General features: G+C 39.7%; 1 protein-coding gene across 1 annotated transcript; it reads right to left on the bottom strand.

Annotated features, from left to right (window-relative positions):
- Window positions 1–5,555: 5,555 nt before the first annotated feature.
- LOC134821159 (uncharacterized) lies at window positions 5,556–15,139 on the bottom strand. Its single transcript, XM_063831832.1, has 9 exons — window positions 14,712–15,139; window positions 14,127–14,281; window positions 13,629–13,771; window positions 8,086–8,250; window positions 7,501–7,647; window positions 6,980–7,088; window positions 6,725–6,808; window positions 6,265–6,367; window positions 5,556–5,992 (listed from the first exon to the last, which is right to left on the bottom strand). The coding sequence occupies exons 1-9, from the start codon at window positions 14,932–14,934 to the stop codon at window positions 5,835–5,837; spliced, it is 1,287 nt and encodes a 428-aa protein (XP_063687902.1). The 5' UTR covers window positions 14,935–15,139; the 3' UTR covers window positions 5,556–5,834.
- Between the last annotated feature and the right edge of the window lie 1,124 nt (window positions 15,140–16,263).

Raw genomic sequence — 16,263 nt, 5'->3', positions numbered from 1 at the left:
GCCAGCCAGCGTCAAACGTGTACCAACGTCAAACGTGTATCAACGTCAAAGTTCAAACGTGTATCAATTCCGCGGACTACTAATGGCAATGCTATAATAATTACTATTCATGCCGAATATACCAGTACCACTACTGTGGCGAAAACCACGATACGGCCGCCCACCCACAACGTGAGTAGTGAGGCAACTTTGAAAGCAAGCTGCTCATTTTTGATCTTGTATTCCAAAGGGGAGGTTTGCTTTCCGAGATCGCATCGAAATTAAAGGAAGCCTCCATTCCAAAATCGTACCTTGAGGAGTTGGCGAAACATTTTTACCTGTGACCAGGGGACCCCAGTTTTAGTGGTCATAAACACATTGTTAATTGTAGATTTATAGCTTAGGGGTCGTTCACATATTATGTGATCAATTTTGGACAATGTTAACCCCCAATGTTTACCTAGCAAGCTAGGTAAGTATTACTATTAACTGTTTTTAAACAAAAAAGTGACGCTTAGATCAACTTCAATTGCAAATTAATAAATTTTTTAACGCTGATTCCAAATCACTTCACATAACAATGCCATGAATAGGGTTAAAATGCTCATCTGGCGAAAAACTGTTTCAATTGTAAATTGTGACATGACCATTTATAATTCAAAAACGGTGCCAGTTGGTCTGATTTCTCGTTAGGGAAAGGTCTAGGTTTTGGGTTTTAATTTTAGCGAATGGTTTAGCCGGGAGTAAAGGTTGCTTCATGACGTTTGGGGTCAAAGTTGCTCTAACCAGAGCTTACCTGGGGATCACCCCAGGCTATTATATTTATCATTATGTTCATAAATAGAGACTTTTTATTAACTACTTTACTCTATCCAGAGCCCTTGCGCTTGCAGTGGCGCGCGCCTGCCTCCTGGGCGAAAGCACATGGTTAGGTGAATTAACTATTTCATATTTACTAACTTACTATTATAGCCGGATTTTCTTGTCATACGTTGTATGACCCACCGCGCACGAGTGCGCGGCTCCCCCTGTATATGAAACGACCGTGGGGGTCACAACGTGATACAAGGCATTCCGCCGATTACTGGGCCGCGCTCAGCCTGTCATTCCGCCAAATGAACATAATAGCCTGGGGTCCTCAGGTAATCCGCCGAATCTTTATATGTTTGTGAACATAATAGCCTGGTCCAACTCGGCGCACGTCTTTGGTCTTGGTAGGTTATAAATCTACAACATATGCTTTTGCATTTTGTTAGGGATTGGGTTAGGGTTAGAATCAGATTAGAGGGTTAGTGGTTAGGGTTTCGAATAATTGTTCAGGGCTAGCTAGAGAACGGATTGAAAAAGTCACGTGACAGTCGAGTGTAGAGTGATTAATTATCATCCGGATATTCGATAAATTTCTAAATTTTATCACAATCAGAGTAATATTGAATATAAAGTTGAGTGGAATTTGAATTAAAGTATTTTCAAATTGTTATTATTCTGGACTAGAGTGTAGAGGGTAAAAAAGAAAATGTTGATTACGTAATCAACGACCAACCCCCCCCCCCCCCCCCCCCCCCCCCCCCCCCTCGTAATATAATCAACCGTAAGCATTTGTGATTTGGAAACCCCCCTCTACTCGGCTGATAACGTTATACGTAATATATGTCATATGAACAACCCGGCTCTTACTAATTCGCTTGCCCAAAAATTTCACGTGACTTTGGTTTTTATGGTTTTACAGCAGTACAAAACGGTTTTACATAAACCCTAATCCCAACCCTAACCCTAACCATAACCCCGAAGCTAACCATAACCCTTACCACAACCCTAACCCTATGCCCTAACCCGAGCCCTAAACAATCGAATTCATGTTTTACTAGCCTGTCACGTGACCAAAACGGTTTTTTGCCCATAACTCTCCAGGAAAGCATTTTTACCCTATACTACGTCATGGGAGATGATTCGGAATCAGCGTCCAAAAATACACCGATTAAGATCAATTTCATACCCAAAGGGCCTTTTCACAAGAATTTTCTTAAAATTTGGGCGAGCGATTTAGTAGAAGCGGAACAACCCCCTTCGAAGAAATTTAGACGAGTATTTACAATTTATATATGGAGTGTCATCCGTCGATAGTTGATAGTATAGCGCGCGCCCGCCAAAGGCACATGGTTAGCTTTAGGTGAGGAGCCAGAGTATATGCTTCCGGTCTGCTTTGACATACGTTGCATGCCACTTTTCGCGCGCGCCGCCGAAGGCTTGTGAGTTAAGTTGTAAGTAGTGAGCTAATTAGTGATTCACTCCCGTCGCGAGAACAAAGTGCCAGAAAATGAGACTATTTTTCGCGTGAACTTGAAAATTTACTGACGCCGCGCAAAGGGGCTTTCACTAAATCGCTTACCTGAGGACCCCAGGCTATTATGTTCATTAACATAAATAGCCGAATAAAGATTTGGCGGAATGAAGATTTGGCGGAATGACAGGCTGAGCGCGGCCCAGTAATAAATCGCTCGCCCAAAAATTTCACGTGACTTTGGTTTTTTTGGTTTTGCAGCTGTACAAAACGGTTTTACATAAACCCTAATCCCGACCCTAACCCTAACCATAACCCCGAAGCTATCCATAATCTTAACCATGAACCACAACCCTAACCCTAACCCTAAATAATCGAATTCACGTTTTACTAGCCTGTCACGTGACCAAAACGGTTTTTTGCCCATAACTCTCCAGGGAAGCATTTTAACCCTACGTCATAGGGGGTGATTCGGAATCAGCGTCCAATAATACACCGATCCAGATCACTTTTAACGGGTGATACTCGTAAAATATCTGTTCCATATATTGGACCGTCGACGAGTCCAACTCGGCGCGCGTCCTGGTAGGTTGTAAACCTACAAGATCACTTTCATGCCTAAAGGGCCTTTTCACAAGAATTTTCTTAAAATTTGGGCGAGCGATTTAGTAGGAGCGGCGCAGGGCTGCTCCTTCCTGGTGTATCCATAATATCTCTGATATTTGTGATACGTAACATGTATCAATAGTAGAGGCTCTTACGGGCATTGTCTGCTCGATACGCTAGGGACCCCAGATACACCTTACTATACGTATTTTTGACCGTAGAATCGATTAAAAGTGGTTTTAAGATGATTGGACTGACTTTTTGGGGGTAAAATCGCAAAAAACCGATTTTTGGGCAAAAAATAGGCCAAAAAACCATGTTTTTTGATATTTTGAACAAGTTAATTTTGTTGGTATGTCGGCAAAACTTGCATGGAGATAGCTAAAACACAGCCGCACAAGATGGTTTAAAAATTTGAAAAATCCCTCTATTTTTTTGGGGGTAAAAATCCAAAAAAGTGGTAAAAATTTTGACTTTTTTGCTTGAAGTTTGAATAATTTTTTGCAGTTGTATTAAATCAACCCAAAAATAGTTACATCGTGTTTGCCTAAATTTTTCCTTTCCGAGAAGTACCCACTTCATATACTTTATCGAAGTTTGAATATTGTCAGTCCGCAAGCGTTTTTGCCAAATTTTCGACGCGCACTACGCGCAAAAGCATTTAGTTGTTATCAATTGGCATCCGCGCGTTCATCATAAATTTCAAACAGCTATAACTCAGCGAGATTATGTCCGTTCTAGCTCATATTTTCACACCAAATAGAAAACAATGTAATCTTATTGCTGACAAAATATGAATATAATTACTTTATTTGTCTTAGAGTAATAGACTGTCAAAGTTTAAAACGCGCATTGGTATAGCACGTGACTAATAAGGCCAAATTTATACTTCTTAACATATTATCGATTCTTAGACATCATACTATTGTGTCCAATTAGCGGTTAGGTCTCTAAACTCGTTGCAGAAAACACGTCTTTTTGCCCGTAAGAGCCTCTACTACAAGGTCTGCTACACTTTTGCCTTCTTTTGTGTATGGTGTAGACGGAAAAAGGAACACTTTTTAAATTACAGACACCCCTCTCTTAACGGGTGATACTCGTTAAATATTTATTTCACAAGTCCAACTCGGCGCGCGTCCTGGTAGGTTATAAACCTACAACCCCTCCTATCCCCCAATTATCGGTTTTTATGAACACTGAAGCCAGGAATCTCTCGTCGCGTCAACATGGTCAACTCGTGTTTAACAAACCAACGACGTTCAGTCAGGATTAAGGTTAAGTCAGAGTAGAAGTAGAACTTAATTGACGATGTCAATTCATGGCAGCTCGGCGCGGCACAGTAGCGCATCTCGCCGATCTAGCCAGGTCGCACAGTAACGCATCGCGCTACAAAAGTAGAACTAGAATGATTCTTACCTGGTATGGGGACCCCAGGCTATTTGAGTATTATATTGATGTTCATAATCATATCCGAATAGAGATTAGGCGGAATGACAGTAAGAATGATAAAGGTTTTTTGAACTGTCCATCTATAGGATTTTAAACGTAATCCCGTGATTTGCCAGTAAGTGATAACGTGATATTATAATTAAGTGAACGACCCCTTATCTCAACTATTTTTCAGATATGGGGCCACTGGCACTATATTACTAGGAGTAGGGGTGTGCAGTGTCGGACGATGCATCGCTTGTAGTTAGGTATGAAAAGGTGAGCTGTTTGTACCTAACTTGAACTATAAAAACGAAATTAAATTAACGTTTATTAAACTTGACAGATTGGGCCAAATCTAATATAATATCGTTCCTATCGAATACAGGGGAGGGATCAGAGTGGATTTGTACTCATTATTAGAGATATTAAAGCGTCGATGTTTTATTGGAGGCTGTTCAGTGTCCGAAGTAATATCAACCAGCCGGGTCCCCAAAGTTTCGTTTGACAAGTTCACTTTTTTCAATTTGTAAACGGCAAGGATCTGAGACTGCTTCCATTTCTCCAGAGTCTCGGTCTCACACAGGCGCATCAACCCAGAGTTTCTGACTTTTTGGAAGCGAGTCTGCACTCTGCGTGAAAAATGTAGCCAGACGTAGAATTCATGCAGGTGTTCAAAATGTTGGTTATTGCGTAAATAAGACAGAGGGAAACTGCTCTTTTCTCTACCTGCAAAGAGCAGTTCCCCTTCGTCCTATTTACGGAATCATTTTTCTCAGTAAATTGTGGAGCTGTAAGATTTAGAACTAAGAATATTTAGACCATTACAGTCTTCATGATCGTTGGATTCGGGCCAAGACTAAATTTATGTGAAAATGCTATAAATGTCTTTGTCCAAAAACCAATGTAGTTGGTTCAGATTTTATATGGCTCGTTTTGAATCTTCAGGAATTTTATGTTTAAGATGCAATGATAGCTCATGGAGTGCCGTAACTGATCCAGTTTTAAAGTTTCCGACTAACTTTTAACCAGTAATTCCTACACATCCAAGGAAGAAATTTACTCGGTGAAAGTTTGAAGAAGATGGTGAACATTGGAGATTTTGCGGGCATAATTGATTTATCTTCAATGATAAACATGACGAGTTTAAATGATCCTGTAATATTGCAGCAGGTACTGATATTATGATCTCAACTATCATCGTCCATTGATAGCAAATAATACTTAATTCTTTAACTAAAATTACAGAAAAATAACACAATTTGTGTAAAACAAATATGAAATATTCCACATTCTATAAATAAAAATAAACGAGAAGTCTAACGAAAACACGTCTCAGACCCGGGGTAACAAATAAATTACTAAAAATTAGCAGGGGAAGTGGGTGAAGGTGCTAGGTGACAGCACCGGGTGCGAGATGGCATGACACCTGGTGCTGATTGGGGATCAGTATCAGAAACACCGAGTCTGAGGACGGTGTTCCGAGAGTTTGTGTTCAGTGTTCAACAAGAGACACAACCAACGAGAGAGGCCAGAGGCGTTATGATAGTGAGGGGAACTCTGTTTCTGAGAAACTTTCCAGGTTGGGTGCTTTGGGAGCAGCCTGAGCCCGGTTATCACGACGATCACCGCGGTCTTCACGGCGATCACCTCGGTCTTCACGGCGATCTCTGCCACCTCTGCTTCCACCTCGTTCCTCTGATGAGATACAGAGTAAGATCATTAGATATCAGGAGGAGAAAATATAATAGTAATAGTTAATAGTACTATGTTTACAGTATGCACTGAAGAGGTATCCTAGGAAGTTTCTTGAACCTTTAACAGGTACCCCTCCTCATTTAACCCTCAATCAAGTCATTCGGCTGAGTCGACCGAGGAGATCGCATAATAATAATTAATACTTTTATTTTCTTGCTCAAAATTCAATAATATATACAAGTAAATGAGGTGACTCGTATGAAGTATCTTACCTCTGCCTCTTCCACCACGTCTGGATGGGTTGGAGAACTTGACATCCACATCGACTAGGTTCTTCTTTCTTCCTCCACGGACTATGATTTTCTCATACTCGTCCTGAAAAACATTTTACATTTAAGACAAGAAGTTTCACAGTTCATATAAAACGGCTGAAATCAGGAATTAAATGGCCTTATGTGGGACTTTTTCAGTTGATAAGGTCAGAAGTTTGAAAGTGAAGTCATCCGAGCAAGATCTGAAATAATGAAGGCACCAGCAGCACTGAATTGCAACATGCAAAAAACAGAAGAGATGCCCACATCCAGAAACACGCGACGGCAGTCTGACTAAGAGAAAATTATGGATTTGAGAGGAAATTGGGTGCCAAGAAGGAGATCGTAAGAAAACCTGACCCTTTCTTTAGGGCATAAGAAAATATTTAGAGGGATGTTTAAATAAGCAAAGATTACGCACCATTCCACCCATATAGGCATTTTGGTCTTCCTTTTTGAGTGGAGCGAAGTTCTTCCATTGACCACCGTCTTCATTTTCACCAGGCTGTGGAGTTATCCGAGTTAAAGAGGAGGAACAATTAAAATACCAGACTTAGCTTAGTTGAGTTAAGATGTCAATATTAAGAACACGAGAGTAGAGACTCGGCTGCTAGTAGACTGACTTATATCTCATTTTATCACGATGAGTTGGAAGTATTCGTACTAAGATAGTTACCTTTCGGACATTGAAGACAGTTTCTTTCTTTTCGTTATTACATTTCTCCAGATATTCCTCGTAAGTCATTTGGTCGGGTTCTTCTTCCTTAGGAGGTCCCGCATCAGCGCTGTAATGACAAGAAATTAATCAAATAATGCTGTTACTCACAAACGGCTTAATTTCAAACCTTCTTACATTGAGAATAAGTAATACGTTCTTACCTACCTATTCTTAACATTAAGTATGGGTTGTCTTAGGTTAGTAACTGTCTGTTAAGACAAAGAGGTTACGTAATCGTAAATCCTCATAACTTTGGACAAGGATAGCATGGACTGTGAACAAATCAATGCCGCGCGGCTCACTTTTTTCATAAATTGTGCGCCTATGGGGATGGTTGGTTCAAGTGAAACTGCATCGCGCCACGGCCCGCTTAACAATTTACACGCGGGTCTAGAAATCAGGTGTGTATACAACGGCACAAATCCATAAGTACACAGCCATTGTCCTTATCAATGTGACAACTATACAACTTAACTTACTTTTCTCCGGCTCCTTCGACATTATCAAATCCACTGGGCACTTCAGATCCACTTGGCAGGACATTGTCAAATCCGCTTGCTGGAGCAGCATCGGAGCTACTTGGCTGAACGTTGTCAAATCCACTTGGTTCGGTAGAGGCAGCAGGCCTGAAACAGCCATCAAGTTAGATCAGATTAAAAAGGGGCAATCCCAATAGCCAAGAGAGAAAAGTGTTAAATTGTAGCAATAGTGGGTGCCAGAACAAGCATGATTTGGTTTTCTGGGCTTGATTATTGCGAGGATATCAATTTGGCATTAAATAGCACTACTTGCACATAGAGACACAAGTAGTGACTCTGATAATGCATAATGGAGGGGCCACATATTCCACCCCCACCAATTTAAATGGGGTTCCTGGGTTGTGATTGAATTGGGGATCTAGTGGGGTTATAGCTAGGCGAAGTGTGTAGGTTTAAGGCCTAGTTTTTGGGGTAAAAAGCCGTGTCACAGAAAGACTGTAGTATGATATTTTGAATTTGTCGTGTCCTTGGAAAAAGTTCACTTAAAATGGATTCCTACAATTTGCCAAATATACAACAACTTACTGCACGTCTCCCCAACCACCAGCATCAGCAGCAGGGGTCTCAGCAGGAGCTGTCCAACCGTCACCGGCGGCAGCATCAGCACTCCAGTTAGGGGCGGCTGCTTCTTCCACAGGTGTACCCCAGTTGTGTGCACCGCCTCCGTCTCTCTTTTCTGAGGGCTTGCCACTGAAAGAAGGTGTCGTCAGATCATTGTTAGTGTTAATACGAATATTAGGGATAGGGAGAATTAATACAGCTAAATATTCACTAGGTATTAAGTGGGCTCATGTATTCCTTAGTTTTAAACACTTAAAGTTACACATGGCCGTACTACCCAGGCTACTTACAAAGTTATTGGTTATTTTATAGATGTGGTAAACGATCAACCTGAGATCAAAAGTGAAACCAAATTTCCTATCCTAAACAGCACACTTTTTATCGGTGAGCCATGACGTCCAAGTTAATCAGCAACAACCCTGCCAACAGCTGATCCAATTTCTCCTTATCGTGTACAATACACTTCATCTGTACTCTGTAGATTCAGATAAAAATAGCAGTAAATGAAAATAATCTGCCCAGGGCACGACTAAGTATGACGGCACAAGAGCAGCCATGAAATAAGCTATTAGCCCAAATATGGGGCATATTGAAATCTAGTGCTTTTGAGAACATATAACAGAGGATCGTTATAGGGCGACAAAAAGTCACGACGTGACTTTTTGTGACTTAGTCACGTACTTACACTGACTTTGAAAAGGCACATACGATAGAGGTGAGCTTTTGTTTTTACATTGGGCGGAATGTTAAGCAGGGGGGGGGGGGGGGGGGAGCCAAGTGGATGACATTATCCAAATATCTACAAATATCCACTTGGCTCCCCCCCCTAAGCATCTGTTTTAGAGGAATTATAATTGTGTAGAATGATTAAAAAACTGTATCACAACCTGCTCTATAGCAACCTGCTACATGTCAGCCTGCTAAACGGCAACTTGCTGCACAGTAATGCAACCTGCTACATGGCAACTTGCTACACGGCAACCTGCTACATGGCAACTTGCTACATAACAATCTGCTACATGGCAACTTGCTGCACGGCAACCTGCTACATGACAACCTGCTGCATGGCAACTTGCTGCACAGTAATGCAACCTGCTACATGGCAACCTGCTACATAACAATCTGCTACATGGCAACTTGCTGCACGGCAACCTGCTACATGACAACCTGCTGCATGGCAACTTGCTGCACAGTAATGCAACCTGCTACATGACAACCTGCTGCATGGCAACCTGCTAGACTACATGGCAACCTGCTTCATGGCAACTTGCTGCACAGTAATGCAACCTGCTACATGGCAACCTGCTACATAACAATCTGCTACATGGCAACTTGCTGCACGGCAACCTGCTACATGACAACCTGCTGCATGGCAACTTGCTGCACAGTAATGCAACCTGCTACATGACAACCTGCTTCATGGCAACTTGCTGCACAGTAATGCAACCTGCTACATGACAACCTGCTGCATAACAATCTGCTACATGGCAACTTGCTGCACGGCAACCTGCTACATGACAACCTGCTGCATGGCAACCTGCTAGACTACATGGCAACCTGCTTCATGGCAACTTGCTGCACAGTAATGCAACCTGCTACATGACAACCTGCTGCATAACAATCTGCTACATGGCAACTTGCTGCACGGCAACCTGCTACATGACAACCTGCTGCATGGCAACCTGCTAGACTACATGGCAACCTGCTTCATGGCAACTTGCTGCACAGTAATGCAACCTGCTACATGGCAACCTGCTACATGACAACCTGCTGCATGGCAACCTGCTAGACTACATGGCAACCTGCTTCATGGCAACTTGCTGCACAGTAATGCAACCTGCTACATGGCAACCTGCTGGACTACAATACATAGCAACCTGCTACACGTTTTTAGGGAACGTTCATAGTAATGTCCTGTTTCTTTCAAAATGGACAACAAATGAACAATACTGTGTGCACATTGGCCCACACATTTACATTTTACACGATCAATCAACCAATTAGTTGATAACACTGTATTTCTAACACAATTTATCCTCAGTTCGCAACGAACTTCCTTCCAAACAGAACAGCTTAATGACATTAATACATCAGGTCTGACACAGTTTACACACACATACACACACCACATCGGTTATTTAACCAAATGCGGGAGTGGTTGAGGTAGATCAGCAAATTAGGCGGTATAATATCAGTGTTTAATACACGAATTTAGGTAGATAATATCAAAATAGACTTTAGTATCGTATCGTCGATAATAGAATTATGGGTAGCGTATTTATAAATACAATTGTAATTTATTTATAAAATCTATTTATGAAATCTAATTAATTTGACCAAATTTCCAATCAACACTAGCATATTTTAATCAATATTTTGATTGATATTTTGGGTTTATATTTGTTAACTTATCCGTTATCGGATATTAGGACTAGGTACGAATTTGCAGCCACCATTATCGAGAATAAAAAATCAGCATCTCTTCGTATCTTCCAATATCCTTAGTCTTAGACAATAGATTCTCAAATGAATTATTTGATTTCAAACCCCATCAAAAGAAAAATATATCTGATACCATGGCATACTTAAATGTGCTGAAATATATCTGTAATTGCTAATTAGAGGACGGAGAACACGATGTTAGTGTTCATTTTCATCATTACTCATGTTTTAGCTGTTCTTAAGGCTAAAAAACCGCAATGCCGATATATGTTCATTTGACCAAAAATTTAGGAATAAATGGGCAGTCACTTTCCCAAATTTTAAAACGCTGGAAATTTAAATTCAGTGCAAATTGATCTTGTCCCTGGAAAAAGGACAAGGCACTGATTAAATTTAAAATATAACGAGCTAAGCAGTTTTCTCTCATATATTAATAATTTTCCATCCAGTGTCGAAATTTGTGTCCACCTTGGTATTGAGAGGAAATTATGCTAATTTGTTCTTTTACCAAGAAATTATTGGCCGTCGACTTGGTATACATACACCCTAAAACTAATCGAAATATTTTATTTTGTAGTCTCTTCTTTCTTAGCTGAGAAGTGAGAATAGCCGAATATTAGGCCAAAACATATTTTTTCTTCCGTTAATGACTAAAATTACAGAACAAACTTCGAATTGTTATTGGCATACAAATTGTTTCTTAAAGTTACATCCATCTAAATATATTTGAAGCTTATCTAGAAACGTTTAAGGTAATATAATGTCAATGAATGAAAATATAAATTTTTACACTTTTTTACACTACACAGTAAAATGTGTAGTAAAAAAGGTACACTAGATTACACTTTTTTCCTATTATATTCCTATCAGTCTTCACATAGTACATATCCAAAGGCCAAACAGGGGTTTTGCAAACTTTCTTTGGTGAGAAAAAATGTCACTTTTCTACTATATAATTTTTTACACTACACCCCCGAGAAATAAGTCGATAAAACTAATCAGCTTTCCGGATATTCAAGTTAAAGTGATGACTATACTATCGTGGTTATTTACACCCCCCTCATTCCCTAACCCAAAGATCAAATACATGAAGTATGTTAGCATTTCCTTGTCAATTTAGGATTATAGAGACGATTATCATCTTTAAACTAATCGCAGTACATTACATTGGCAATCTAAATCTACAGTTGTTAAGCACATACTGATGTCGAAGTATTTCGAGTATTACTTTTTAGTACAGTAAGAATATATATTGAATATTGATAGCACCGTATGGGTTAATGTATCTATATATCTGGGTCTAAGTATCAATATTGTTGTAAGTCATCAGGGTTGTAAAATACTGAGCAATCTTTTGAATGCAGATTCGCACTTTGCAGTTAACCAAATATTTGGTAATTTGTGTACTATACAGGTTATTAAGTTTAAAAATTAAAAAGCTGGTTAACTTGGTAGAGTACACCCAAATTCTTCAACACTACGGTAAAGAAGATCTAGAAGTATGCAAACAAAGTTGGATTTACGGCAATAATGTAATCTTTTGATTGACTTAGTTGAACTATCGCAAAACTTCCTCTAATTTTCACTTTGGTCAGACCGGGTGGGGTAAAGAATGCTCCAGCGGTCAGTTCTATCACTATCTCTCATGGTTGTGGTGCAAAAAGAGCTCAGATCATTATAGGACTAAATATTGACGTCCATGAAATTCACGAGAATGATGTAGTCAATATATTGACTAAGATTTTGCACACTGCACTTGCACAGAATTTCACGTATTACATTAATCGAAACACTGGTTACTTGTAGCCTGTACAGCACAATGCATACTGAGATCATGCATGCATCATTATATTAATTCGCAAAAAAGAGAATTTATCGTGGGAAATAGAAAAGTGAAAAATCAAAAAAGTAAGCCAATAAAGATAAGGGTCGGGCAAGATTTTAGATAAGGTATCTTTCTTATCAATGAAATCGTAGGAAATATGAAAAGGGTGTTTTCTTTTCAATACCCCTACTATACTCAGTGAGTGAATACTGCATTATCAACTGTTGAATGTTTTTTGAATGACCTTAAAACATTTTATATCCCCCTAGACTTAAATTAATGACTTGGATCTTTCGGTTTACGTACTCTAGTTAGACAAGCACTATAGTTCGACAACTTAAGTTCGCCAGATATCACCCCTGTCGAGCTTCGGTTCGTGTCGAACTAGAGTCCGGTAAACGTACTCTAGTTCGACAAATAGTTTTTGCTTGTGATCCAACGGCTATTGCCGGGTCCTCATCATAGGATCACAAGGTTCAATGGCAGATAAATCAATTTTCTGACATCTAGCAACCAGTGCAGCGGTTAGAAATTCCAGAACCTTTCAGTATAATTTTAATTCTCCTGCCACTTTGTTCTGGTCTAACAGTATCAAACAGGAAAATAGATTGATATCAGACTGTTTCCGGTTCAGCAGCCAAATCTCTAGACCGATACTATGTACTCGGTTACTAGTAATTCTAGTCGTTTGTGATAATATAAAGTGTGGAATGTCATGTGGCAAATATTTATATGGCGTACTCTACAATCTAAATCTATAAAACGGAATAAGAGTTACCACGATAGTCTTTTATCTCTCCACTAAGTCTACAATTCTGCTAACTAACAGTTGAGTTTGAGGACAATTAAATGTCCATAGATATGGATTATAGAGATTACATTCACACATAGCTGAACATCATGAGACAAGTGGAAAACAAGCAAACGAATAGACTTCAAGCTCGTATAGGATCGTCGCTTGAGATCGGAGATTCCAAAACTCTAGTTCGACAGTCGAAGTTCTTTAGACGAATTTTAGTACGTGTCGAACTTGAGTCCAGGTAGCGCACTTTAGTTCGACAGAGTCGAACCTTAGCTTAGCTTGGGGTTTGTCGAACTATAGTACGTGTCGAACTAGAGTACGTATACCGGATCTTTCTTGGGTATGTTTTCAATGTCGGGTCGTGTAATAAATGTTAGAATCTATTTTATTCATATGAGCCTATAATCTAAAAACATTATTTAAATAAGCCCAACCCACCTTCTTCCATCGGCAGAGTGTCTGTCATATTGTCTGCCGCTTCCACGGTAACCGCCACGGCCGCGACCACGGTTGTTGCCGCGTCCTCGGTATCCACCACGAGGCCGGTCTCCGTCCTCTGGTTTTGAGTCACCTCCATCGTCCTGGGATAACAGATATTTTTATATTAATGGTATATAGTCTGCGGTCCAAGGGCAGGGGGCAACCCCATCAGTGCCCAGGCCATCAGAGTAAGTAGGCGAAATGGGCATTATTTTCGGTCAAAATAAAAATATTTCTGCTACCATACTCTTATTGAACTGGAATATAGCTAAACTTGGTAATAGAGATATTATATTGACTTTAAACAGCTTACAAATTTGATCCACCTCCACTGTCCTGTCAGAAGGCTGGATGTAATTGTAGAACAAAATATTAGAATAAGTCCTATAAATATTTCTACCATAAGCTATTAAAAGTTAGCAATAATGAATACCAAAAGTATTTTCATGTACAAACCTGCATTCTAGGGGGTCTGCTATCGTCATTGTCTCGGTTATATCGTCTGCGGTTGTCAGCGCTGCCGTCACGTTCTCCCCCGCGACCACGACTGTTACCACGTCCACCTCGGCCTCTACCACGACCTCTCGTGTTCTCTTTTGCAGCTTCTTCCTCTGCAAATGAGTTGGTGAGAAAATGTAAAATATTCAAGGGCACGAAATTGTGATATCACAAAAGAGTGTGCAGACAAGGACGACGTGAGATAGTAGAATGAAATATTCGACAATAAATATATGTATCTAGGTATCAGGGTTCATAATTAATTGGGGACAAGAGAGGTTTAAGAGAGTTCAAATACGAATGAGGATATTCTGAATGTTAAAGTTGGGACATAAGCTGGGGATTCGAGAAGGCTAGAACAAGTTGCAAGAGGATTTTTAAACAAGTGCTTTATTCGGACGATACATATAATCGTCCCAGCATTATTAATAAAAAATTCTACAACAAATTCTAATAGCACTCCAAATTTAAGGCGAAACTTTTCGATGCATTTTGGACGGTAGGAAAACTTAGTTCAAAAAACACTAGGCACTGAGTACAAACCTTTCTTCTCAGGTTTTTTCTCTTCTTCTTTCTTTTTCTCGGGCTTTTTCTCCTTCTTTTTCTTGCTTTCTGCCTTCTTGGCGGCGTTCGACTGTTCTATAAGATTATAGAACTCGGCCGGATCTTCGATATCGTCACCGATATCTACCATAGCAAAGCGGTTGCCAGTGGCAATACCGTAGGATGGGGCCTCTCCCATTGTTGTGTCTCTTGCGATAGTCATGTTACGAACTAATACTGAACTGAAGTCGGCGATTTAACTGCACATAATTTTGATCAATACAAAGCAAATTGTGACTTGAGATGAATACAGCTACACAACGGTCCAAAGTAACGCCTCTTTCACAGACCACTCTACATATTGCCGTAAAGTCTTACCGCCATTGGAAATGGCTTGGGAGAATTCAGCCAAAATTTCACAGGCGAGTCCCACATTGCTATCAAAATCGTGGATTGACCCTAGCACAAACATGATCAATATCTCTATACACTTAAGGGAACTTTCGTTAGTGAACAAGCAGATCGGATTCAAGCAAATTTCTTGAGGGAGTACCTGTGGAAGAGGCGTTGTACGCTGCAAAGTTATTTCTACTGCGGAGTAGACCACTTCAACTGTTCACTATCACAAAATGGCGGTGCGCGTCGCAAAATCCTGAATCAAAGCTACTATTCAATTTACTATAAATTTACACTTTAAGCAGTCAAACCATAATATTGATGAAAATAAGACGAATGAGAAATAACAAGATATGAATTACACGAAGAATGAGAAATAACAGATGGAAGTTTCGTACGATTTTTCAAAAAAACTCAAAGTTATAAAAAGGAGGGTCGCAGGTTATAATGTATATATATCGTAGGTTGTTTAAGCATCTTAATAGCTAATATGCTATGTTAGGGATTTTATTCAACTATTATTAGCATAAATCAGAATTGATAAATATGACTAATATCATTTGATAGTAGAGGAAAAATGCACTTTAATGTCTTTCAGTCATGGCTGTAATCAGGGTATCAGTTAGTTAAAAAATTAATTTTACCTACTCGATAGTCAGCTTCACGCGCGCGCAGTTGAAATGACGCGGCGCGCAATTCTGTCGCAGTAAATGTGAAACAAATCTTTTTTTGTACAATTTTGTTATCGCGTGTTACATAAACGTGTTCTGTCATGTCCACGATTTAAAAACGTTACCGCCCCAACATTTAAATAGTGGTTAAAAACCAGAACAGTTCCATCTTTATGAAGCCATCGTGGCCTAGCAATCCAAACCCTGGGAAATTTTCAACATCAATATTTTATTCAGTTTATCAAGTATTGAAAAGCAATACCATTTTAAACAATTATTATTCTCTAATTCGTTTGATGCAATATAAAATCGCACGAGTTGATATGGTGGAAAATTAACGATAAGATAACTCAAATTTAGATACCTTGCACTTTTTGAAACGCTTTGATGATATACAGACCCCTCCCTTTTCTACTATTCTTTCAGCAGCACGTTTCTTCGTTTTACAATCACAAGGTCCAAATTTCCCCCAGTCCGTTACAGGA

Source organism: Bolinopsis microptera, chromosome 9, assembly GCF_026151205.1.
Source record: "Bolinopsis microptera isolate Bmic1 chromosome 9, MBARI_Bmic_1.0, whole genome shotgun sequence".
NCBI classification, from domain to species: domain Eukaryota; kingdom Metazoa; phylum Ctenophora; class Tentaculata; order Lobata; family Bolinopsidae; genus Bolinopsis; species Bolinopsis microptera.
Note: the sequence above shows the minus strand (reverse complement) of the source record. Positions and strands in the feature narration are given on the sequence as shown.